Consider the following 27,865-nt stretch of genomic DNA (forward strand, 5'->3'; position numbering starts at 1 on the left):
GTAACGGGAGTTGACTGTATTGCAGTTTTTGGCATATCTTCAGAAGCTCTGATAAGGTTGTATGATGCCTGAAGGAGCTATGACTAGAACAGAAACGAAAGGAGAGAGAAAGAGAACGACAACGACAAAACAGGATACCAGTAATAGCTCATACGTGGTGGAAGAAGTTACTCCACAAATTCTTTCCTTGGTCACTAAGCAGTTTGTTATTTTAACGGATGTGTTATTTTAAAGTGGTACTATGATCAAATTTTTACCCCTTGATTTTTTGCCTGTATCGCATAGAATTCCATGAAAGAACAAAAACGCCATTTACCGTTTGCAAATATCTTCATTAGTTCCGGAGATATTTAAGTTTGAAAAATGGGTAAAATATGCAAATGAGATGACTAATGACGTCATACACTCAACCCAATATTATATTGAGTATATAAATAGAGCTACCTTGGGCAATTTACAGCGCAAACCATTGAAACTTGATAGTCTAATAGTTCTACAGGAAACACACCTATGACTATAAAAAATTGTTCCCATGGCAACTCACTCTTTTCCAGTCTCCATCCACTTGATTTCAATGTTAGTGATTTTCAGTTTGAAAAATGTTAAACAAGGCCACAAAGTCGTGCTAACATATCTATATGCTTGCTGGATCATGCATATGAAGTGCTGTTAGCAAATATCAAAATGGAATGCCAAAGGTGGCCAGAAAAGCTCATAATATGGGGGAGGTCTGGAACCCAGTCTGATGCCATGGTAACAGAACTGTTAAGCTCATTGTGGAAAACATTTAGTAGAATCTTACTGCAAAAAATCAAAATTTTCTGATACAAATTGGCTGAGATATCTCTTTTCATCATATTTGAACAAAATTTGGTTGAATGTATGACGTCATCACTTGGCTAATTTGCATATTTTAAAAATTCGAATATCTCTGGAATGAAAAGAGATATTTGAAAAAAATAAACAGCATTTTTCTTCTCACGCAGACTACTTGTTTATGTTTCAAAATGGCTTGGATAGGAAAGATGCGATTTTCGTCATAGTACCACTTTAAGTTGATGTGTATTTTTAAAAAGTGATTTAATCGGTTTTCCGTTATTCAGGAATGAAACTCGAATTTTTCTTCTCAACTGAAATTAAATGCGATGCTCGTGCGTTACTTTCATTATTTAGTTCATTTAGCCACCCCGTGTTTTCCACAAACCCCGGAACCCCGCGCCCGGCTTTTCCATCAAACCGTAGTAAACTGCTGCTATTGTTTTCGAACACTACAGTCGCTGATGAGAGGGAGTCGGTTTCAGAGAAAAAAACTTCGTCGATCAAGTACGTTTTTCGACCATTGTTAACTTTATTACAGAAAAGGCATATATAACAATGTAACTTTATTATGTAGGTTTGTTCCCCATACGTCCCCCCAACTACTCAAAGCATGTTAGCGCAACACCACGTATCTTTGAAAGGTGATTTGCCCGTTTTCAATTTAAAAATAGAAGCTTTTTATGATAAATATCACTTAACTAAAGATTAACAAGTAATAATTTATTCTATAAGATTAAAACACTAAATTACTATAAATTTACAAAATGGCCGCTTTCACCAAATATTTGCTCTCAGGATCAAAGGTTGCCAAATGAACCCCTCTATTTCGTAATAACGTTTAATGATTAACCACACTCCTTTTGGTGAATTAAAAAGGATCGTGTTATTTACAACTTCAACAAAACGCAGTGTTGCAATAAACAAGTCTATTTTAAAAGTGCCACAAGATCAATAATTGACTTTACCTTCAAAGCGTTGAAAGTTTAACACCCGACTCACTCACCTAATTAAGCCGGTTACACACGAGCACGATAGCGCGAACAATTATTAGGAAACCGGTTAAAACTAATATACTCGAACAGGACCCGCCTTTGGGGTAGGGGGTTCTCAAAGACACCACCTATCTTCGAACTTATCACATGAACATTACCGACAACGTTTTATTGGTTTTTAAATTTGAGTTGACACAGGAATATTCAGCTAGAAAGAGTCGGCATTACTAGACAAACATGAAAAGTGAGGTTTGAATCTCACTGTAATCTTTTACTGCTGGATAGAGGGGTGGCTATGCAATATAGACACCATCTTTTGACGTTAAGCAAGGGGGGTGCAGACGACACCACCATCTATTTTGTGGTTTGGTGGGTCCTGTTCGAGTGTAGTAGTTTTGACCACTTCCCTAACAGCAAATTTAAATCATTTGTTAAGTCTTTAATTTTCAGAAAAAAGGAAACATGAATTTCAAATAACGGTTTATAAAGACGTTGCCGAGGTACGCCATAAGGTATTGTGTTTAGTATGGGACATTAACACGAAGCAAATAATATTAAAGACCCGACATCCCGGCTACGCAAGACATCCAAGAAAACAGAGTAAATATAATTCAGTTTCTCGCGGCTGGCTGTTCCTGCAGCTTCTCGCGTGCCGTCAACAAAAAAAAAAGATAATAGAACTGCACTGTTCCCACCTGGGATGCTAAGATTGTCATATATAAATCTGAATCTACTCAAAGCAAAAGGAAAGATATTTCTGAGGCTGAAGTTAAGAGATACAATCGTGTAAATGAGCTGTTGTACCCGTTTAAAAGCGTAGTTAATTGCAAAAAAAAATTGTTGGGTTTCTCGTCACTCGTCACTGTGGAATGTACCCTGCTTGGTCCTGGTTTTCAAGCGATGAAATGGAACCTCCGCACAGATCGCCTCGATGCTCTGTTACGCATGCGCGAAAATCGTTGAAGAAAGGTAGAATTGAATTTTGCCCTTCGGGTAATTTGTCTCAAAACAGCGTTGCCGGAAAACGATTCGGAACATGTTCGATTAAACTATACACTATGACTGGGTCTTACCGTCCAAGAGTCCACGCAACAGGTAACTGAATTGACTAAAGAACAGGTTCTACACTTTGATAATAATGAAAGGAGCTTCTGCTGCAGTGAGCTTAGTATTCCGCAATTTAAGCAGAAAAACAGTGCCAAGTACGGCTTGGGAGTCAACACTTCACGCGTCTAAAATAGTTGTGAATATTAAAATCAGAATTACCGTTACCATTACCATTCGCGGGGGTTGCGTCAATGCAAATTTTGTGCCATTTGAGACCTTTCCTCTAAAACCGTAGACGTCGGCCAGCCGCTTACAGTTCAGAGTTCGCTGTCTTGCCGTTGTAAAGGGAATTAGAGATCGGAGTCACGTGACTTTTAGCCGTTTTCCGTCAATCTCAACGTTCCCTAAGTAGAAAACTTCTGCGGCAGCTCTCGAGGATAAGTACAAGATAATTTTCAAAGCAGGCAAATCAAATCCCCTCGATACCGATTACAAACTGATTTTAATAATACGACTAAAATATGGAATAAAAGGATAATCCAACCTAAACCCTTAAAGCCACAAACGACTCCATTTCTACTATTTACACTAAAAATTATACAGTAGCATCAAGAACCAGTTGTTGCATTTATGGGCGACACAGTAGTGCTTGCGATGTTTATTGCGGCCTCATACAGTGTCTCGTCGTATAGAACACCTAACAAGGATAAATGAAAAATTATATTACTCTTTGATTGATATTTCCTGATTTACCCGCGAGTCACTCAAACAGGATAATGCTGTCTACCATAAGAGGGGTTTTTCTTCGATTGCGGCAGTTTTTCCATGTCATCAATAGGAAGTTGGTGACTGGATATAGTAAAGCGAGGTCGAGGCTTCTCAATGCAATAGGCCATTTTCGAGTTCATACCTGCCTCTTCTTCAAAGCGAGTCCAAGTGCGAAGTTTTTCTTATGAAAATTAGTTGTCGCTTTGAAGAGGAGGCAGACATGAACTCGGAAATAGGCCACATCGGAAAATACCATAATACTCTTTGTTTGTCCCCCCAAGTTTTGCATAAGCATTGTTTTCTCATGGGACCATCCTAAGTCCCAAGAGAAACTGAAAACAATGCTTATGCAAAATTTGCGGGGGACAAACAAAGAGTATTATGGTATTTTCTGATGTGGCCTATGCTAAAATTGCGTTCACTACTGCGAGGACAATAGCTTCACTTGATTTCATATCCGCGGTTCAATATATAATTCATTTCATATATCACTTTGTTCAATGAAGCAGCTGTTCCAAATTTAGCGAATGGGAGAACCGATCTTCGCAGTTATCTCACAATTTAACCAATAGTGTCTTGTGTCCATAAGGGTTGAAACGTGTAACGCGCGTTCACAGCTTCCGAATATCCAGTGCGAACTGATTGGTTGAATGTTTCAGTGCTAAGTACCATATTTGGAAACCCCTCGCTCTTGTTGTTCCAAATATGGTACTTAACAAATTGAATATTCAGAAGCTTGTTTCCTAGCAAACAAGGGGCCGTTACACGTTTCAACCCTTATGGGTTTCTGGTCTTATAGACACCTGAAAAAGAAGATCAGGTAGATTCAACGGGATTCGAACCCGTGACCTCTATGATACCGGTGCTGTGACCTACCAACTGATCAGCTACCAAACCACTCAGCTGGGAGCAGGTCAATTTGTTGGTAGAGCATCGCAGAGGTCATGGGTTCAAATCCAGTTGATGCCACCTGAATTTTTCAGGTGTCTATAGAACGTTTTCACATGACGTCACAGCGGCCACGTTGGTATAGCCCACTTCGGAAAATACCATAATACTCTTTGTTTGTCCCCCCAAATTTTGAATGAGCATTGTTTCCAGTTTCTCTTGGGACTTACAATGGTCCCAAGAGAAAACAAAAACAATGCTTATGCAAAATTTGGGGGGACAAACAAAGAGTATTATGGTATTTTCCGAAGTGGGTTATTCTATAACAAAGAAATGGCGGCCATGATGGTGTACCAAACTGATCCTCCGGGAATAGACCTCTTTAACTTGCACGTCTTGTTTTCCCATTTCAGACCACGTGATGTTACTTTAGAGAACAGTTCCTTTCAAATGTCGTCTTATGCACGTGCTTACGTACGAATAACTTATGAAAAAACAACAGGACAATTCCCTTGAGAACATCACGTGGTCTGAAATGGGAAATCAAAACGTACAATTGCAAGCTAAAGAACTCTTTTATTGAACTCTATTTTTGTGCAAATACTTTCTTTTGCTTCAGTAATCCAATATGGCTGCTGGTCACGTGATTGAAAACGCTCCGTAAGACACAACTTTTCCCTTTCGTCTTAAACCCGCGCTTCAAATATACATTTGTTTCAATTGTATTACGAAATGTACATGTCTGTAAATTACACAAGCATAAACGCGAGCAGAAATGTTGGTAAGGTCCTGGTGCTTCCTAGGTAGTTCCAGTCCTTTGCGAAGGAAAACGGATAGCATTGTGATCTCAAATTAACTGACAAATTACCCGTTATCCCCCATCAAGGACTGGAACTACGCAGAATTGACAAGGAATTACAGCAAGCAAAATTTAGTGTCATTTGCTCACATCCAACACGAGCTTACATTTGGCCATTTCACTCCGTTGAATTTCACATGGGAAGAAGAAGAAATGCATTAAAATGAAAAACGTTCATGCAGAGCTTGTCGCCACGGCGTAAGTTCCACCGGTTGCGGAGCGCAGACGTCTTGGCGTTAATCACCGCCGGTAAAATGAAAAATTATTGGGCCGAATGACGTTGGTTTTCGGCAAGCTACACCAACGCGGGGGCTTTGTGCCAACTTCATACGTAATCTTTCCCCACGATCAATTTGAGTGGATATTAATAATCTTACGAATGAGCTAGAGAAAGATTAGATTTGATTGGTGTCCAATGTGAACTGGTTTTTGCTATCGGAACCAAAATATCTTCTACGCCTTTACCAAAGCCTCACCTGCGACACAAGCCGTCATAAAACAAGCTACAGTTCCAGCAACAAGAGCTCTGATAGCAACCTTGGACATGTCGGGGATTCTGTCCCGAGCCATTGGGCCTAGGCCACCCAATATTACTCCGATGGAGCCTATGTTGGCAAAGCCACAAAGGGCGTAGGTGGCAATAATTTCAGAGCGGATCTGTTTCAATAAAAGAAAATCGCCAACAAGTTACAAATCTCACCTGCAATGCACGCTGTCATGAGACAAGCCACTGTGCCTGCAACCAGAGTCCGTATCGCAATTGTAGCCATGTCTTTTCTCCGTGAAGGTGCCAGTGGACCCATGCCACCAATCTGGATGCCAATCGAGGAGACGTTGGAGAAGCCGCATAACGCGTATGTCGCTATGATCTCGGAACGAATCTGTTAGGAGATTAGGGTGAACAGAAAAGAATACTATCGAGTAAGGAAGGCTTTCTTTTTTGGAGAAATCAAAGTTGTTGTCAAGGCTGCTTTTCCAGCGTTAGTAACAAGATTAAAGAGAAAGATAATTTATTCTATAAATAAAGTCTCTGTTACGGGCCAGAAGGCCCATCAGGCCGGCGCTTATCACCGGTTTCTTGTAGCATGAAGCGACTAGGAGTATTTATACTCCCCCCTGGATGGGATGCTAGTCCATCGCAGGGTTACCCCCAGCATTTTTGCCGGTACCCATTTATACACCTGGGTGGAGAGAGGCCCCGTGAGAGTAAAGTGTCTTGCCCAGGAGCAGAACATAATGTCCCCGGCCAGGACCCGAACCCAGACCCGGACCACTCGATCCGGAGTCGAGCACTCTGACCATGAGGCCACCGCGCCTCCCAGAAAGATAATTTACGTGGATAAAAATCTCTCCACCAAAATGGAAAACAAAAACAAAAGAACAAACCAACCAAAAAAGCATGCATAAAGTCAAGGGGCAAACTCGATTGTTATCGCATCTTTCTTGGGGGCGAGTTTCTTCCGAAAAGAAGAAACTGTGCATGCGTATTCTTTCTTCCATTTTTTCACTTACTTTTTTGAAATTACTTCAGGAATTTTTCCATCAGCTCGACCAAACTCGTGAAAAAGAAATTGAGATATTCTTAACGAGATGGCAGTGTATAGTTCACATGTGGTTATAAAAAAAAGTGTCAGTTTTGCAACAGTGGGCAGCTAAAGAATCAACCACTATGCGCCAGCATTATGAGCTGGAGGCACACGTCAAGTCGAGTTTGGGTCCTCACGAGCCTTGAACCCGGAACATAGTCATGCAAATACAGCGGAATAACGGTCAAGACCATCAACCCAATTAAGACATCGCACCAGAGAGAGAAATAAGTTAAAATAGCTAATATTAACTTTAATATTCTCACTCGCTTCTTCCTTTGATTCTGTGCGAGTAACGCCAGGACGCCACCATCGCTATTTGAATCATCCATCAAGTTCTCAATACTTTCATCACAGACCTCGTCAAGCATAACAAAGCGCATCATTTGTTTTGATGCCGCCATATTGAATACACAGACGTATGTGAGGTTGCCATGGTTAAAATCCCTTTTTGGATTTTGCGTTCCATTCGGTCGAAAAATCCGGTGAATCTCGGATTTTGACAAAAATCCACTTTTGGATTCTCCGAAAGGAAAGCACCCCTAAGGATGAAATTTTATTATTTAACAGAAAAAGCGCAATGTTAATTGTTATTGTGTTGTTGTTTAAAGTTGACTTGATTATAGAAAAAGTTAAAAGACGCCATTAGTGAAAGGCCTTTTCGAATATAAACGGAAAGAAAAAAATGACAAACGCATTTTCTCTTGCTATTTTTGTTAGTGTGAACAGAGGTGACAATTTCCTTCACTCAATTTCTTGTGAACAGGACTTAAGTTAACCAAAGCCATGCATTGATAGGTTTTAAATAGTCCACTGTCAAGCACGTGTTGTTGTTATTCAGGATTATGTTCAGAGCGAGATCATGCAAACATCCCTTCACCAAGTCTTCAAGGTGTAAGATTTCATCCACGCTTCTCGTCACATGCAGATCATGGTTACAATTGCGTTTTAGTTTAACACTGGTTTGCATGCACAGGAAACCTGTTACATAAATAGTTCAATCTACGAAACTTTATTGATACATACATTTACATTTTTAATGTTTAAAAAAATAACTGGTGCACCCTATCAAGTATCATTCAATGGAAAATTCCTTTGACGGCGGAAACACAATGCAGCTTGTCATGTCAAAACAGCAACCTGAGCCCGTGTGTATCCATCCCCGCCAAAATTTAAACTTGTTATTCTTAAATCCAAACCTTCAATTCAAGCATTCTATCTTGCAATTTAACTCGCAGTCGTCAATCAAACATTGAATTCCGAATTGCATGTTTGAATTGACGAATTGAATGTCTGAATTGCCGATTTGACAAAATTAATTCAATAAACAAAAGAACAAAGGAAACATAATATTAAACCAACACGGCCTCATCAGAATAACAATGTTTCTAAATTAAATTCCTCCATTTTGGTCAAGAATATGAAAGTCTACTCAAGGTTTGGGTTTAAGAACAAGTTTGAATTTTGGCGGGGATGGAGCAGTTTTCAATCGAGTGTCGTAAAACCAAAACCAAAGTAATTACTTTGGCCAATTAAAAAGAACGGAGACAATCCAGTAAACCAATCAAAACTCGATGTAATTACACGTAGCCGAAACAAAGCGCGCACAAATGTGTACGCGCGAGCCACGATTGGTTTTGGTTTCACTTCTGATTGGCTGAAAAAGTGGCGCGAGAACTTTGAACCAATCAATGAGTGAAGTAATGCAAAACCACAGTAATTCACTTATTACTTTCGACACTCAATTAAAACCGCTTTAAATGCTACAATCTCACACACTCACACACTTTTCTACCTCCCCTTCGTCCTCCACTGTTGATTCTTGAGCTTCGGTGCAATCAACAGCCTTTTAGCGTAGCATTAGTGGGGCAAAGGTGTACATGTTCGACTAAGTCTTTTCAAGTGAGAGAGTGAAATACCTTGTGTTATAATGTTACAACGACGTATGGCCGATACTGCAGTTTTGCAGACTTACTCCCCCCCCCCTCCCCTCCCTCTGTCCCTCAAGTTGTCGCGTCCGCCTCATTTTTCATTTTTCAAGAAATCTTGTTCGTCAGCCTTTCTTTGCTTCATGTATTCATGAAGGTGGAAGATGCGGTTGACGATTTTTTTTAAAGATGATATTTGAGATGGGTGCACTTTACCAAAAATAGTAATATACTTGACTGTTATTTAGTGGAACTACTGTTTTTTACCCTTAATTCTATTAAACTATACCATTCTGCACGCGTTCACACTTGCCGATATTATGAACGTGCAGAGTCGTAACAGTTATCCAGAAGCTTAATTCACTATAACCACTTTTTAATACATCAGTGTTGCTCAGATTTTTACTTTTATTAATTTTTATAAGTGGAAGAAAAGTAAAACATTCTTCAAGCTGTGCCTTGTGAGTTAAATAAATTATCAAAAATAAGTCTAGGGTTAGGGTTAGGGTTAAGGTTATTTATGTGATTGACAAATTACATATACTAACATTTGAATGCCAAATCTGTACAATGTTCCTTGGAGAGAAAAATTAATGTCAAGGGAGTTCTTCTTCCTTTGTCCACTTTATAAACAAAACACAGAAAGCCTGACATTCCTAAGCAGAATTAAAGAAAAACCACAACTTTCCACTTGGATTCAGATCCATTAATTTAAGAACTGAAAAGTTTTGAATGAATCAAATCCCAGGTTTTTTAGTGAGACCTTCACAAGCAAACCCTGGATTACCTTTGGTAGTTTGGTTGTCGTTGTATTAGTCAAAGATGTTGATCTGCAATGTAATTATTGCAGCCAGGTGATCTGGTGACGTAATTTGGAGAACTGGGAAGAAAAATTTTAACGCCGTATCCCACAACCGCACGCGGCCTTACGTGTTGTTTCCAAACCCCCTGCAGTATTTCCATCGGCAAAACTCAACAGATCATTCTGTCTCTACCACATTTCCTGTTACTGAATGAACATTCAAGTAGACCCTAAGTAAGTAGATCTAACCTTGCCTCTGCCACGTTGAATTCAAAAATAAGGCTGTGTGCGGTTGTGGGATACGGCGTTAAAATTTTTCTCCCCAGTCCTCTGAGTTACATCACCAGATCACCTGGAGATAATTTTTTTACATCTTATTCAAGGCCCAAAGAGACTGGAGCCAAGTTTTAAAGCTACCATGGTTTGTCACACAATCAATGACATTTGAAATTAAGGTACTTACTGATATTGTCCGCAAGCCATTCAAAGTTGTCCTGTTCTTGATGTAACCAGACAAACCAATATATGCTACAAATTCATTCAAGAAAGTCTTGGTCCCCAAAAGTTCAGCAACTACATCACAATCTTCCCATTCAACACCCATGATGAACGCCACTGGGCGCAGGACATAGGAACAAATAAACTATGAATACAGAAAGGAAAAGGTTTTAATATCTCATTAATAATTTATGTGCCAAACAGCCTATCAAAACATCAATAAAATGTTGAAGGGGCCATGCTGCACAAAATGGAATCTCGTGACACCCAAATGCTCAACAAGTAGAATGAAATGTTGCAATAACCACTTAAAACTGTCAAACAAACAAAAATACAGCAAAAGGAAAGAGAAGCATGAATGGACAAGATTAAAACTGCGATTGAATTTGGGTAACTATCTTTTAAAAAAGTCGGCCCGACATTTTTTTAAGTTTATGGCAAATCGTCTGGATAAAGGTTGTTTTTGTTCAGAATCATCTTGTTCGTGATGTACCAATAATTTTATCGGTAAAGGAATTCTACAGTTACCATTAATATTTTCGAGCTTTAAACTTGTGATTAACTACTTTTCTCTAAACACACTAAAATAATGTGGCATAGCCCCTTTAAATGCATGAGCTTTAAACCCAATAAAACACTCCTCATTAGAATTCTTTATATAAAGAATACAAATGCAGCTTGGCTTGTTTTTCTGGTACGCTAACATCTGCCCCTCTCATTTTGAACCTCTGTTCAGACTCGCAAGGTACACCCTTTTTGTCGAATGCTTTTGAAGCTGTTCAAAAAAACTCACAGCACATCTTATTGGGTCGGCTTATCTTAAACCCGACAAAACACTGCTGCTCAATTACGGTTTTTTAAACAGTAGATGAACCAATCATATCAAAATTGCCACAGATTCTAAGGGCATCATTGGTAAAAAAAACATTTAGTACTTTCCTATCAACATTTGATCTGCTTTAACTTAATTCAAATTGAACTATTTGCAAAGCTAAAAATTATATGAAAAAGTAAAAAACACTTTTTTGACACTAGGTCATCATCAGGACAAAAAGCACAGTCTGCTAACTGTCATAGGGTGAGCTCCTTTCTCAATTTGATCATGATGCATCAAGGAACCAATGATTCCACTCTAGGACGAGATTCTTCAGTTCCTTTGATGCACCATGACCCAAGTGATCTTAGATCAGTGATCCATTTTCGGATCATTCCAAAGAAACTAACCCATACTTTCCTAAAAACTAGAGCATTGTTATGCCCTGCTATAATATTATTACAAGCTTAAGACAAGGGCAAACAACTATTTTTAAATTACTACTTTAAAATATCAATATAATTTTTAGCAGAAAAACAAAGTAAAACTCTTTTGTTTCTTGGGTGTTACAGCGCACATATAAATTGCTTTAGATGTAATTATACATGTATCCAAAATCAGTTAAGCCTCTTAAGCATATCTGCAATTGGTTGAAAGATCATAGTTGCACAACAAACCTCAAAACTGAATTCTGGATGGCCAACCATTGACCCGATCCATGACAATACTCCATTAAAAAATGCAAGGAATGCTAGAAAGGCAATCAGATTTGCAGCAATGTTGGCAACTAATGCAATTGCTGTGGATGCACCTTTGGCAGCTGCTTCAATCACGTTTCTTTCAGTGCTGAAAACAAGTGAAAAAAAAAAAGTTCAATGTTTTGTTGAAGTTTCCTTGAGGACTAACATACATGTACATGTAGTTATCTGGAACACTTAATGGATATTATTTATATATGGCCTGTATTTCAGGACAAGAGTGTGGAAGTTCAAAAAAATAATGAGGAGAACTGTGGAAGACTTTGAAATAAAAAAAAACATTCAAGACTTACCCTTCTGGGATTTCAATTTCTGATTCATTTAGAGATTCTGGAATTTCAGTTTCAGGGTACATTATCTTAGATATTGCCAATGCAGCTGGTGCAGACATCACAGAGGCACTCAACAGATGGGATGCCGAAACACCAAACTCAATGTAAGCCGCCAGCACACCTCCTGCAATTGTTGCAAACCCGCCTGTCATGATCGCATGCAGTTCCGACATAGTTACATGTTCTAGGAAAGGTCTGACCAGGAGAGGTGCCTCTGTCTGTTAAAAAAAAAAAGTGGAAATTGGTATCAGAGCAATAGAAGATTATTAATAATTATTATTATTTTTCTTTACTCATGCAATCTCTGGACAATAATTTACCAGAACTCTAAATCATTCATTGCTGCAGAAGCGATTTCCCCTGTGTTTGCTGACAATGCATTCTACACGTTTGATAGTATTGGACAAACTGTGGCTAGATAAGCTTTGCAGTTGCGTTCCTGTGGTACATTTGCAGTATTTCCAAATTAGAAAACAACAGAAAAGAAAAAATTAATGCCAACAGCAAATGCAAAATTTAAGGATCTATCCTCTCCAAAAGTGTTGTAGTTTTGTCAATAAACGATGCAAGAGAAACTAAGATGGAAAGAACACACTCTTGACTTTAATGTAAAAAGCCAACATGGCTACCTAGCACGAGGTTCTAACTGAGTACATCATGTGATAAGACATAGAATGTCCATAGGTGAGTCCAACATGTATACAAGTCACGAAACGTCCAAAACTACAAAACACACTTAGACGGCTAATAATACAACAAAAAGGTTAAGGACTTTTTGAGGCTGGAAACCCATGCTACAGTACCTGCCCTACAAATATGTTGCCTGCTGCATTCAGTGATTCAACAGCAGATGTTTTCATGGTGATCTGCATGAGCCAAGCGATCTTTTTTATAACAACTTGCATGATACCAGCATAATAACAAACAGAGATAACAGAACTGAAGAAAATGATGGTTGGAAGAACCTAAAAAGTAAAACATAACATCAGTACAGAAACTTCATAAACCTAACTCTGATAATTCCAGGGACCAGTCACGCACAAAAACCACTGACTGAGGTATGGCAATGCAATATTGTTGATACATGATGGAATTCTTTTCAAAACTACAACCTTGGTTAATAATAATAATAATAATAATAATAATAATAATAATAATAATAATAATAATAACAAGTCGTTGGTGCACTCGGAGTTGTAAGCAAGAGGTTGGATGCATGGCTTGAGAAGCTAGGTGTTACGATCAGAACGGGACTGTTACAGAAAACAGCCTTGTTAGGCACAGCCAGGATTCTAAGGAAGGTGTTGGACAGATGAAGGAGAAGAAATGACACAAAGGACTTTTGGCCATTGGCTATGGCTCGCTTCTTTGGTGTAATGTCGGCATAACATCCGCCGGAGCTAAAGCGTTTCATGTACATAATAATAACAATAATAATAATAATAATAATAATAATAATAATGATATTTGATTAGAGTGACGAATTGCATTACTTTAAAAAAAATAATAAATTACGCATAACTTCTATAACATTGCTATTTTTGATAAGAGTACTGACTTTGGTGAGAGGTGCATTTGTAGCAAGTAGAACACACTGAGCATTTCTGTGCTCCAATTTATAGCACTTGACTCAAATCAAGCTGATGGGCTCACTTACATGTAGCCATCCTGCTTTGTTCTCAGATGTTGTTGGTTGAATCATTAATTTTGGGGATTAGATGCACCAGTGTTTAATGGAGAGGGATTTTGACTGGTTAACCCATCGTAGGACGCCCCCACTTGATGCATTAAATCGTCTTGCGCTAGACATAAAATCTAATAAAATCTGTTGAGTCTCACTCCAAGGAGTCAATGGGTTAAAATCACAGGTCGGGAATGAGCACTATCGGACTAAAATGTGAATTTACATGTATTGGGGATATCTGAAATACCAGATATCTCGGCAGATTCTGACTGCAACACCTACACAGCAGAGGTTTCCTTGATTTTCCTCGCTAGCAAGAAGAAAAGGAAACCTCTGCCTGGATCTGCTTGACAATCTGTCACGCAATGATGCTTGTTGTGATGCCAATGCAACATCAGTGACTTCCACTCTTCCACCATTGCACAGGCCTGCATTAAAACTACAACTGGTTATAATGGATTTTAACCCATTGACACCTAAACCGGCCAAAACCGGCCGCGCGCGATGACCCCTGAAATACCTAAACCGGCCAAAACCGGCCGCACAAAATGGCGTCTTGATCGGAGTTGATCTTAGGCCTCTACCCAGTCTCCCTTAGGAAATCTAAATTTTTTCTTGTTATGGAGATTTAGAAGGATAATTGACCAATCATTTGCCGTGTTGTGAGCATATTTTGACAGCTGATAAGAGACCCCACAAGGGCTGGCTTTTTGCCCTTTCGATCGCGCGATCAAATTACGCGAAAACAACAGCCGATGCGCCAGATAGCGCACCGAACGATGGGGATATTCATGCTTTTTTTTTTTCGGATTCGGAGGATCTAGGGATCTAAGGGATCTTTTATGGTTTTCCTGTAAGAGGAGGGGATATTAGAAACAAAAATTTTGATTTAGATGGCTTTAAAAGTGACGAAGAAGACGGTGAAAACCTAGAGACCGATGATAAACAAGAAGCTCGCTGGAATGATCAGCTCGATAGTATTCAAGTTCCAGATTTCGTGGCAGCCACTGCTCGGTATTTCGTTTTAGATAATCAGAATGAATTAAATATTTTTCCTAGTTTTCATAGGAGATGATCTATGGGAATTAATGGTAAACGAAACGAGTAGGTATGCCTGTCAAAAACTGTTAAAACCCCCGGGCGCATTACCTTTTTTCATGGAGTAAGCCGCGCAGAATTAAAGGCCTTCGTAGCAATTAACGTCATAATGGGGATTGATTTGCTTCGGAATTTAGCTTTATATTGATCAACCGATGGCTTTTTTGCAAATAACAAGTTTTTTTTGTCCTAACATAAATTGGTAATCGAAGGAATTTTCACCTTCGGCATACCTCGGAAGATCAGTGTCTTCAACAAATAAATCAATCCGATCGTGCGTTTATATTCCGTAAATGCGAGAATACCTCCAGCGATTTTCTCTGTTGGTTTTCTTGTGTTTTGTAAGTTATCTTTCAGTGAAAGTTTTCGAAAGAGCACTTTTGTACACAATTTGACCTTGTTTGTTCTCTCATGAAACATGATAGTGATCAATTAACTAAATTAATCTTGCGGTTTTGTGCACGTGTATTTCGACAAACAGAAATTTTGTTTCGGCAGCGGCGTTTGGGCATAATTTTTGCACTTATACCTGCAAGAAAACAAAGCGATTGGAATAAATTTCAAGAAATTTTTATCCATTGAGTGGTTAGATTTAACTGTAAATTGCACAAGGCATATTTTGAGTTATAATATATATTTTTCAAGCGCTTTGTTTAGTTAGCGATCAAAAACTTTCTTGAATGCTTAACGCGCGCTGCTTCGAAAATTCTACCTTTACATTTTCAGTTGAGCCTTAGGACGTGTTTTCAATCACTTTTTAGCAATATTTTTACATCATCTGGAAGTTCACTGTTTCTTCTTCAAGGTGAACTTAATTCTAGAACTCAGTATCTTGTGTACATTTACTGCGCATATGGTTTATTTTTAACGCTCGCTTTCCAATGCAAAACCTCGAAAATTTCCCAAGTTATCTTGCCTAACAAAACAGCGCACGCGAACGAATCATTGGGTTAAACAGTTCTGAATAACATCAAGGAGATCCACGCAGATATCTGCCAAGCAGGGTAACTGGCACACTACTGTCGGTGGAGCCCTTCAATTTCAATTCCATATAGACAGTATTTATAAATAGCAGCCAATAAATTATTCTTTTGTCCTTGCACTAATTATACCAACTGGCCATGTTTGCATTGACAAAACAAAAAATTTTGCTCAAGAACAAGGATAGTTGGCCTCAATTAGCACAAAGACAAAAGAATAAAATTCATTTATATATTTATGAACATGGTCAATGAAGGAGCCATTAACTAAACTGTACCTTGAAAGCAAAGAAATGGTCCAAGTAGGCGTCTCCAAACACAAATTTGGCTCCCACATCAGTATAATCAAGAAAATGGGCAACTTGGTCACCAAGTCCCTTGAAAGCTCGGAAACCAATTGTTGTGCGTAGAATGAGAAGACCAAATATAAACTGCAGAGCAAGACCCCAGATGACAGGACGCCACTTAATCTAAAAGAAGTCAGATTATGGTAAAAAAAAAACGTTTAGTAACTAATAGAGCGCCCAACCAGAGAAGGAGGAAGAGTTGATTCTAGTAATTATACTAAAGCTAAATTAACTGAAGTCATTTTAAAATGTGACAGGCTATTCTTACCTCATCAATTTTTTTCAATTTTGACGGATATGGCAGGGCTTGAAATTGCGACCAATACAGTCGCATTTGCGACTAAATTTTTCCCCTTGCGGCCCTAAAATATCTGGAGAAGTCGCAAATTTGCGACTTGTTGTCACCTTCGCTCTTTCAAAAGGAAAGGGTTAGGAGTTGCCAATTTGCTGCTACATTTGCTAAAATAAATGACAATTATTTTGTTTCTCGCTGTGAATTTTCTCTGAAGATAGCGTAATTGTTGACTAGAGTAATTTTGCATGTTACGTGCACAGCTCCATTCCTTCGATCATTCGCCATTCTCAGCGGTTTCTTTACACACAGGTATTGCGGGCTCATATTTTTTGCTCAACCGCTGACAACACAATGCAGCGCAGCGATTTTACGACTAAAATTTGCGACATTGCGACTAAATTTTCATATCTTGTCACAAATTGCGACTGGATTTTTTCATTAATTTCGAGCCCTGTATGGTAAATTAATCATCTCTACAGTACTTTATCCACCTTCACCTACTTGACAAATCAAAAACAAATTGTTGACATTTGTTCTCATCTGTCATCAGTTCTGGCACTTGAACAACACCCTCGTATGAGTTAACAACCCAACTTCCAAAAATAAACTTTGTGGGTCTACTGTTGTTAACCAAAGTTTGAAAAGCCTTTTCACATGGTAAATAAATGTGTGGCCTAAACCAATAAAGGGCTAAGTTAGAATAATTATTTTAATTGTGACTCGCATTTGGGGTGGTGTTGCATTGAAGAGAGGTCTACATGTACAAGATTGGCAGTAGATGATGTCTGACACCTACAGCAAAGCAAGTGCACCAAAACACCTACCTTTCTACGGTGCTTAGAGAATATCCAACAAAACAAAATGTTGCAAAATAATCCAGCAAGGGAAACAAAGCGTATAGGTTGTTTGGCAGTGTCAAGGCCAAAGAAAACTCCAAGAGCAGCCAGAATAAGAACAAGGAAAACCCTGCAATGAATGAATGAATCAAAAGATAACAAAATATTCAACGACACATTATCTGGTTTCACGGATGTCCAGTATTTACAACCTTACTACAGTGTGTAAGAGCAGTGCAGTCATAAAACCATTTCAAAATGAAAAAAAAAAAAAAAAAAGATGTTACCCTCCATGGAAAAACCAGCAAAAAGGTGATGGCACTGGCCTCTGACTGTGTTTTGAGCATTCCATTAAAAGTGCATTTGCCATTTTCAACAGTTTCTTTAAATTTGCGAAAATATGAATAAATGTTTGCATCTTGTCGCAAAATTGCGACTGGATTTTTTCGTTAATTTCAAGCCCTGTACTCAATGATAAACTCAATTGTTATTTAACTCACATAAAATATTGTTACCAAAAGGATTTAAATACTAAGTCATGGCTCAGTTACAGACAATAAAATAGAAAAAAGATATTTTTGAATTCTGTAATTGTGTGGAGTTTGGGACACCTAAATAGTTAATACAACAAATCAAGTAGGTGACCCAAACAATTTAAGGTAAATGGAATACTGAGACAAACTTAGATTAGGCCATAGGGACCGCACACACTGGCCAAATTTTTGTTTTTTTGGCAAAAAATCTGTCATCATTCCATGATACAAGTGCCCACAGTAATTTTTTTCCCCACCAAATTTTCTCAAGCCTTAGCTTACCAAACTTCAAAGGTGCCATCATCCAACAAATTTTTGCCAGGCGTGAAAACTATACATATTTTACAATTTATGCAGCATGATGTAAAGAAAACGTTTTTAAGTGCAGCCGCGATCAACAAATTGAAAAGTAGGGAGACTATTTTTGTTCCGTTTTTTGTTGAGTCAAACAAATTTTGTCAGCCTATTGCATACGGGCCCTTACTTAGATAAATGACAATTGCTTTGTGTACTAACTAGTAAGAATTGATTTATTTTGTAATTTTGTAAACTACCCAAGATGTGTTGTTTGTTGACAAACTATTTCTTTGAAAGAAATCCACTACATCCCCCTTTTTAACCATAAACCCACAGAGAGTGACCTAATGCTATCACAAAGAGTTCCCAAATAAGACAAGCCACACAGAGACATTCTGCCCTTAACCTGTCATCTTTGCCTCAGTTGCGGTTTTCGTCCAACCTAAGTGATTTTGCAATAAACACTGTTGGCAAAGACAAGGTATTACCACTCACAAATGCACTAATAGTTTTGAGCTGTGCTGTAAGCTCTTGCTTAGTGGGCCCTTGGTGGCTAATGTGTGGGAATTTACCTGACTTTCAATTCTAACAAGAAAACAAAGAATTACATACCATTTTAAGTATCGCCACCAGCTCTTTACTGCAGCTATAACTGGTTCCATGCACAGTTGGTAAATGCGAGCTCCCCAATGATCCCGGACAAACATGTATGTCAAACAGAACCAAAGAAACATAGTAATGCCAAATAGCCATTGGGCCTTCTCAAATCCACTCACACCAATAGCAACAATGCTGTAGATAAGCAAGAGCGTGGTGATGCAGATGACAATGATGGATAAGCTATGCCGCTTCCACACCTCATGCCATTTCTGTCCCTCAGGGGAATCGTCCCACTTCGCAACCAGAACGTGAAAACAATGATCGTTTCTTGGACTGGCATCTGGCTTTAGACTTGACTTGGACTGGTATTTTGAGTCATTGACACCAGACAAGTCTAGCTGATCAAGCTGCAAGAAAATGTTACAAAAAAGAAGGGATTCTCTGAGATGTTAATCGGGCTGTCCTTGGCCTGACCAATTTATCCTGGTAAAAAACTTGAGATTTTTAAAGGCCTTAATGAAGATTTCCAGGGATCCAAACACTAATTTCCTTAAAAGATCCTCTAAGAGCCTTGTTAAGATCTTAAACTTTTTTGCCTGGATCATGCATACTTCACCAAAAGCATACAAGAACAGTTCCTATAAAATAGCAGATTTCCACATAGTAAAGTGAGGAGTGAGTAATGTTTAAGGCTGGTACCTTCTAAGACAGAGTATAGATCGGTAAAGAACAGTGCTTGAGAAAAGTCCCATCAGGTTTTCATTCAAAGGGAGTGACTTCTCAGACAACTTGCCCACCAGGCAAATAACCGCTTGGTCATAAAGAATTCAAAAAATGTCAAGCAACAAAAAATACTCCCCCGTTTTTTCATGATCAATTCACCCAGGAAAGGGGAGGAATCCCTTGATCAAGTTTACTTGCCCAACCGGCAGGTTGGGATTTCAACCTTTCTCTAGGCCTGAAGTAAATGATACCAACATTGCAACAAAGCTCTTTATTTTTGCTTCTGTAAGTCTAGTTTATTCTTACTGCATATGTAGATTTCAATTTTTCATGTGAATTTCTAAACATAGATATATTCACTAAATTTTGGCCAAATAAAACACTAGCAGTTTGCCAGTCTTCTAAGTGCAAGTGAGAACTAAAATATAAGATACAACCATTACTAAATTGTTTTGAAACGTGAATAAGTCATGGAGAACTCTGCATAAAGACATAAGGGTGAACAAAATGTGTGTAGACATGCAGAAAGCAGTATTCATAAACAGCACAGGCGACAAGGTCACATTAATAACAAAGGTCTGTAGTCATTTATCAGCTTAATTTAACACCATTCCTTACCACAGGAAAAAATAAAAGATTCCATTTTTTGGATATTTTAGGGTATTTTGAAGAATATCAACAAAAATCCCAAATTTGGAAGAGTGAGACAAGTCCCAGTCAGGGAACTTGGTTGGGAATAAATTTCCCTGGTTGGGACTTGTCTCACTTTGCCAAATTTGGGATTCTTCAAAATACCCCAAAATTTCCAAAAATGTGTACTAAACCACACGAAAGTTAATGCTACCTAGAATCCGGCACAAAAGCTGCAAACAAATAGCTGCCAAACACAACCTTTTTCATCCTTCCTTACAGCCGTTATCATAATTATGCGTGAATGAGTTGGCTTATAGAAGCCTTTGATAGTCTTTTGTAAATGCGGACACAATGGCAAGTAGTTATCAAATATCTACACATGACATAATTAAATAACTGAAGGATAGCTGCTAAAAATTTGCAAAAAGTAAGTCAAAAAAAGATCAAGTTAATTGCAGAAAAGAACTGGACCATTAATTCCAGTAAATTCTCCTCTTTCCACGACTGTAAAAAATCGTGACAATTTTTGTCTCATTAACAATAGGGTATGTAGTTATATTTGAGTCTTTAAGAATGAGGACAAAAGAAATTTCCGAAAGCCATTTTTTCTTTAGTCCTGGACATCCAAAGGTGAACCAAATTTCCTTAACTACGAGGAAACGGCACAAGAAAAGTAAGGAGAGTACACAGAACGACTTTTTATAGCTGAAGAGGGTTTTCACAGATCACATTCCAGTACATTTTTAAACTGTCGACGAAAGACGAGCAATCAAGCGTACCGGTAATATAGACAGTTATAACACTTGAAACTGACTTCAAGTTAAGAACAAGTTTCCTTTTAAGACTCCTGTCAACGACTTTAAATGCTTTATTTTCCACGCATGTTTCAAAGGGAACCCGTATGTTTCCGTTCGAGAAAAGTAGCTTCGACGTCCTTAACGTGTCAGTTCACGCAACACTTCGCACGGACAAAATTAACTTGTAAAGATAAATTCACCATGAATTCTTTTGAACATGTTTTGAAATTTGAGTTCGTAGTCATGATGTACAAAGGCCACAAAGGTGCCGGCTGGCATGGTCGCCCTAAATAGTTACAAATCTGTATAGTGTTCTCGCCTTTAGTCAAAGATCGTACATAATTTTCTTCTCGCTAACTGGTTTCTAAGCAAAGAACAGAGCAGAATGATCCATGATAAACCAAACAGGCCTACAATGAACGGAGTTGAGAGTCGGGAGGTCACGATTGCCATTATATTATAAAGCTTGACGCTCACTTAACAATTAAAGTTGTAAGCGATGAGAAGACCAGATCACGACAAATTCTAGACGGGCTTAACTTACCGATGTCATTCTTGTAGGTATGTGAAATTTACAAGAACACTCACAAGTTGCCGGTAGCTTCGCCTCGCTACTAGCACGTGTAAAAATTAACGATATGCAGCTTTCGGGAATCATATGCATGACGTCACTTTCTAATGACACATGTTCAACTTCATTGACTCGAAAAGTTCTACACTATAATAACCTCCGATCTTTGGAAACTAGGCAAATGTATTCTTTAATAACCCAAGAGCACAAGGAAATATGGTTGTCTATGCACTGGCTTACAATTTATAGTTTTGCCAAACCATGTGGAAATCGCTTCGGCCCTCGTGCTAGGAACACAAGGAAAATCAATTGAAATTTATGAACACATGTATATTTCAAGCAGCGCTTTGTAGCTAATAAATACTCACCATTACCGTGTTTTCTTCGTCGCCACAACTGAAAGGGCTTCGAAGACCATCTTCGACGCAGCCACTGTCTTCAAGATTTATATCGTTGTGTTTTGGCGGGTCTTCCATTGTTTATGTCGACGAGGCGAGTTCAAGAGCGAGTCTTCGAACAGAAATTGATCAGTTGATGTCTGTGGGAATGAAGAGGCAGTTAAAATAAGAAGCTTTTGTGATTCCGTCTCAAAAAAGCGGCGTAATTTTGCCTTAAAATGATTTCCAAACCAAATTGGCGCCAAAGCGCGTCAAAAGCGCGCGCTTATTTTTAACTATGATTTCAATAAGGTTACTTACCGTAAATTACCCCTAGACGTTCCAGGCTACAAAACAGCACAAACGTGGACTAATTTTAAGTCAAAAGAATATTTCCCGGCCTAGAAAGAAACAAACCAGAGAAAGAGAAAAACAAAAGAAGTTTGAGTGAAAGCTTCACTCTGTTACAGAGACCCGTCGAAGACTAATTCGATGAATCGATGTGCGGGTCAATTTGGTTTCTCGCGCCACTACTGATTCACCAATTAGAGGACAGGAGGAAGTCCACGTGGAGGGCTTTATCCACGATACCCAATCACATCACATAGTATGTTACCTTTTGTTATGTAAACAAAGACATATTCACGGCTGCCAAGGAATTTTAATTTGCCTATTTTCCCCAGTTTTCTCCCATGATTTCTCGAAAGGACCGTTCGTGACAACCTTGGGACAAAAGGCGAGATGCTAGTCAATACTTTCTTTCTCTAAAATAGATGCTTTGTGCGAGATACACGATTTTCGACACTCGATATATTGTTTTGCTTTATTTATAATTTACATTGTAATTAAGCTGAATGTTATAGTTAAGGCCTTGAGTGGTATAGAAAACGTTTTAGCGGGGACTAGAACCAGAAGAAAAGTCTAATTATAATCAGTGTTTACGTTCTGAACTGAACAAATCTACTAAATCCCTTACCTTTCCTGGCTGTTTCAAAGATCAAAGGGCTAAACTAGACGCTATGCTCACAAATAAAAGTAGTAGCTCAAATAATTTCGCTGTGTACACGTACACGCAATCATTTGCGAAAGTTTCTTGAGTCTATACTGTCTAGCGGCTGTGTTCTACCTTTTACTTATCATTCGACCACGGCGTGACCACTTAAACTGCTATGTAAACTAGTATAGGAATGTACGTGATCGCTGAAACGCGACTTGTTTGAGTCGCGTTTTGGCTTGTTTGCAATCATCCAAGCCTCTCCAATTTGCTAAATTAAGAAATGAAAGTCCATTCCGAGATCGGATTGGAACCTTTTGGATTCAATCTGAGTGGCTGAGGTGGGCATGGCATTCAGTAGCTGGCGGGATATTTTATCGCGGGATTAATCCCGCTTTAAAATAGTCCCGCCAATACGCGTGCCTAAAACGGTTATTTTTATTTGTCGTAGTTTGGGATGGTGGAGTCACTTATAAAAAAAAAAATAGCATAAACGCGTCTGAGGAACTTAAGACAAGATTGATTAGAGCCATTTATTCGTCGATCGTAAGGGAAGGAAGCTAAAAGTGTCGACTTTGACTCTAAGGTCATTTTTTTTACAGAGTGAAGTAAATGGCCTGTCAAATAGTTTGTATACCGTTCGTGTACATACGCCGTGACGTCGGTATCGTATCCGGCAGCAACTTCTAGATCTTCCACGCGGATGTCGATGGTCGTCGATGAAAACGACAACTCACTTTGCCCTATCGTGACTCAGTTTCGCGATTGTCAGCTCCAACTACAATGTGAACAAATTATCCTGAAAGTAATTTGGTACGAGCAGTTTAAGAGTAAAAATATACGATGACAGTAATCGGACTCCTGCCGATGAAAGGTCCTAAAGCCCGGTTTACACTGCGACATAAGCATAAACACTTACTCCACTGCATAAACACAGAAGAGATGTGACGTGTGCAAGCGTAGTTAGCTCCAGAAAAAAAAATTGCTGGAGAATGGGACGAGCAACGATTGTCTCCCTTCGAAATTGCTGCTTTTTAATTAGTATAAATACATAGGTGATTATTGAAAATTCTCTGCGCTAAAACAATTATTCACCTCAAGCTCGGTGAATATCGGTGAATAAAAACCTCGACTTCGTCTCGGTTTTTAGTCACCGATATTCACCTCGCCTTCGATTCGGCGAATAATTTTAAATAGTAAATGGATGTTGACGTAATACTGAAAAAATATGATAAAATATGGCAGTTACAACTAATTTGAATTAAAATACTACAAGAGTAACGGAAAAAAGAAACAGAAGAGACTGGAAATAATGAACTGAAATCTAATATGTTTCTTCAAGGTTATTTCAGAAGGCAATAGAGAGAGCGAGAAAACAAACAGAGGTCCTGTTGGGTAAATTATATTTTCCAAAAGAGGAAAGAACTTCATTTGAATTGACGGAAGGCAGGGATAATTGCGAACCGCTTCACCAAGTTTCTCGTAAAAAACAGTTCCTACGCAAGCCGTCTTAGGCACTACTAACTTAGAAAATATCCTGCAAAGGTTGGTCAAGACAACGTGAACATAGGCGTTATTGCAATATTTCGGCTGGCCAACACCAGCCTTCTTCAGGTTTATTGAATGGATAAATGCTAGTAACGAGATCTTTATATTTACCGGAAATGACATAAAAAGGCTACGTGATGTGTTATAACGGAAACGCATAAAAAAGAGGAGAGAGAATAATACATGATAACAAGATGAAAAAAACAAAAGAAAATTAAAAGGTAGCTAAACTAAATTACATTTCATCTCTTCTGTTAAGGCCTGCAGGCTCCAGTGTTTTTCCTCTGTGTATGAGGAATGCCTCATGAGCCTTTCTGATGGAGTCACGACTAGTGTGCACACTAGTCGTGACTCCATCAGAAAGGCTCGTGTTTTTTTCATCTTGTTATCATGTATTATTCTCTCTCCTCTTTTTTATGCATTTCCGTTTTTATAACACATCACGTAGCCTTTTTATGTCATTTCCGGTAAATATAAAGATCTTGTTACTAGCATTTATCCATTCAATAAACCTGAAGAAGGCTGGTGTTGGCCAGCCGAAATATTGCAATAACGCCTATGTTCACGTTGTCTTGACCAACCTTTGCAGGATATTTTCTATTTTAAAATTTTTTTTGGTGTGGTCACGATCTATTTTGATCCAACGTAGAGCAAGTTTTGATCGTACACGGTTTTTGCAGTGGTTTAATCCTTAAAAAACTACTAACTTGAATATCCGCTGACATGAAATTGAACAGCTGACACCTCGGTCTCCCGCTTCTGCTTACGTTGCACCCGGTTTACACAATTATTGAATTGACGCAAGCATTAAAAAATGGAAACGATGCCCTTTTCCTATGCTTACGTTTATGCTTATGTCACTCCCGGTTTCACGTTTAGTACGAGGTTTTGCAAAAATGTCAACTACACGGCAGCCGTTTTGGCATTTAGGCTCAGTTATCAGCAATAAGAAGATCTGAGCAACGATACTGCTATAGCAATGAGTAAGATTAATCGTCCAATTAAGTTATAAACTTTCTACGTATTTTCGCTAAAAATAAACAGTCAAATCTCGAACTAGTTCTCGTCTTCGTCCAAGAATCTAAAGGTCCCTTTTAACTCCCTAACTGCAGTGTAACTGTGCCTCAAATAACGTAAACAGCGATTGTGTGAAATATTTAATTTCCATCTCCTTGCTGTTGAAATAAAAATGTCAAGAACAGAAAGCTGGACAATTTTGCGGAAGCAAAACTATTCAGAAACAATTTTGCTTCCTCGGCAAAGGTTTCCTCTTTTGCACGCCGAGGGAACTTGGGAAACAATGTTTTCTCGTTTCCGGGCGCCTATAAATAGCATGCTTTGACCACCTGAATAATTTTTTGGGTGAGCTGAGAACAGGCCAAAAACACAGTTATTCCCCATTGTGTCATTTGCTCGCGTTGAAGAAATGAGACTTGTCTGAGGAATTCATGTAGTCCTGCCCTACCCCTCGGACAATCACCACTCCGGAAACAAAACACTGAATCTCTTTACGAAAAAGCCTTTTTGTTTTCACTGGCTTTTCAAGAGACTACCGCAAAAAAAATAAATCAATAACCGTTTCTGAGTAATATATCGTTAATTTATCGAATGTGAGTATGAAGTGTCTTTTCCTTTCCTAGTCCTGTTCCAGGACTCATTCTTGCCCCGCCCTGAAATTGGGCCTGGAACCCAGGCGGGAAAAGAGATAGTCCTGTATTACTGGCAGGCGCATGCTCGGAATGACGCTATTTCCCCCCCAATATTTGGAAAAAAGATTCCTTATTTGGGCATGGTTTATTCCGAGTGCTTTTACACTGGATACATGGGGATAATGTGAAAGGAAATTATAACGCCAAGTTTCTGTAGGATGATTGATTTCGCGCGTTAAGAAATGCCACTTGACCTTTGTGCCTAAGGCGGAACAACCGCAAGCTATCCATGCAGTCGTTACCGGTAATGATAGTTTTGTTAAACCTGCAACAGGATTTGGCAAGTCTGTTTGCTACATGGTTGTTTCTTTAATATGTTTGCGATTTTCTTCGATCCGAGTCCGATGTTAATTGTAAATCAGTCCTTCTTATCGTGAGTCCCAATCGTGGAAGATCAGATGGATGACATACGTACGAAAGAATGGAATTTCGTAACTGAAACCCAACTGAACAGCTGCATGATGTTGGCGCAGAAAAATATCAAATTTTGATTTAATTGCTCTACGGAGACTCCTTGAAACTTACAGATATACTGTAGGTCGTGGATGTGAATCACTCAACGGAGGCTAATAAATCTCCTGCTGGAACTCTTGTTTATTGTTCATTATTTATTGTTCATTACTTCTGCCGATCTGGTTATGTGATAATTGCACTGATGCAGTGAACATATATTTGAGTTGCACAGTAATTATTGAAACTGTGATTGTTTCAGGAGTTTAGGCCTACCAATTTTTTTCAAAATCGGGGACAAATTGTTTGGATACCCAACATAAAACAGTCAGGTGAAAAATGTCGTAAATACTCTCTGTTTTATCTGGAATAATACACAAGTAATTTTCTCAGACTATTAATTTTTCCTTAGAATAATTTTTCAAAGCACTCGTCGCATTAAATCTTTCTTTCCTTGCAAGGATAGACTTAGGGCCGTGGCCACATGGCAAAGGTTTTATGTAGAGCTGCCTGTTGAGACTGCAATGATTTTTATATCGGAAAAACTAAAAGACGATTGCTTGACAAAAAAATGAAAGGGGTAGTTTCTAAAGAAACTGTGGTGCTGCGTCGGTGGGGAAGTAATATACAAAAATTTGGTTTTATCAACGGTCAGTGATAATGTAAATTGGCCACCGTACAGAGATTCTAAAAGCTGACGTTTCGAGCGTTAGACCTTCGTCAGAAAAAAAAAACTGAGCATTATTTATATATTCCTGATAAAGTTAGATAAAAAGTTAAACGAAATTGAATCACAACCTGGACTATTTGTTCCTTTACATATCAGTTTGTGTTGATAACGCAATGATGAAGCAATAATGTTCCTATTCAGTAAATTTATACACATATATGCACAGTCAAACATCGATTATTCGGACGTTAATTGTCATGATTTTCTTTTCTGGTCAAAATTTGTTCTTGAATATTAATTAATAAGGATGAAAAATGCTACTTAAGAGCGTGTGTCACCTTGCCTTAAAAGCGCTTTCCTTCTGAAATTCATTGTTAGAGGTAAAGTACTGCAGATAATATGAAATTCTGACTCCGAGCTGTTTTGTCGCTTAGTGAAGTCCTATGATATATTACTAGTCCAGCCTTTGCATCGATTTATTGCGATCTTCTCTCAGTCGTTACATTTATTCAGCAATAATTTTCCAACATCACTGTGCTGCGATCGGGGTTATTTCTCCACGTTTGGTTACGACGAGGAATAATTTAGATGTTCTCTTTCCTGGCACTGCAAATCACACAGTAATTTTCATA

The 27,865-nt window shown here is 38.6% G+C and overlaps 1 protein-coding gene across 7 annotated transcripts; it reads right to left on the reverse strand.

The window, feature by feature from the left end:
- Positions 1 to 1,324: 1,324 nt before the first annotated feature.
- Positions 1,325 to 22,998, reverse strand: LOC137996768 (solute carrier family 28 member 3-like). 7 transcript variants are annotated; one of them, XM_068842352.1, is made up of 12 exons: positions 22,839 to 22,998; positions 22,184 to 22,263; positions 21,854 to 22,023; positions 18,774 to 19,168; positions 17,320 to 17,461; positions 16,132 to 16,323; positions 12,895 to 13,056; positions 12,053 to 12,309; positions 11,679 to 11,847; positions 10,153 to 10,332; positions 5,850 to 6,030; positions 1,325 to 3,555 (listed from the first exon to the last, which is right to left on the reverse strand). In XM_068842352.1, the coding sequence occupies exons 3-12, from the start codon at positions 21,959 to 21,961 to the stop codon at positions 3,467 to 3,469; spliced, it is 1,875 nt and encodes a 624-aa protein (XP_068698453.1). In that variant the 5' UTR covers positions 21,962 to 22,023; positions 22,184 to 22,263; positions 22,839 to 22,998; the 3' UTR covers positions 1,325 to 3,466. The 7 variants fall into 7 exon arrangements, with proteins under 7 accessions (XP_068698453.1, XP_068698451.1, XP_068698454.1 ...); XM_068842350.1 differs by lacking the exon at positions 5,850 to 6,030 and adding an exon at positions 6,074 to 6,254 and having other exon boundaries at positions 22,839 to 22,983; XM_068842353.1 differs by lacking the exons at positions 5,850 to 6,030; positions 22,839 to 22,998 and adding an exon at positions 6,074 to 6,254 and having other exon boundaries at positions 21,860 to 22,023; positions 22,184 to 22,346.
- Positions 22,999 to 27,865: the final 4,867 nt, after the last annotated feature.

This window comes from Montipora foliosa, chromosome 3 (assembly GCF_036669935.1).
Source record: "Montipora foliosa isolate CH-2021 chromosome 3, ASM3666993v2, whole genome shotgun sequence".
Lineage (NCBI taxonomy): Eukaryota > Metazoa > Cnidaria > Anthozoa > Scleractinia > Acroporidae > Montipora > Montipora foliosa.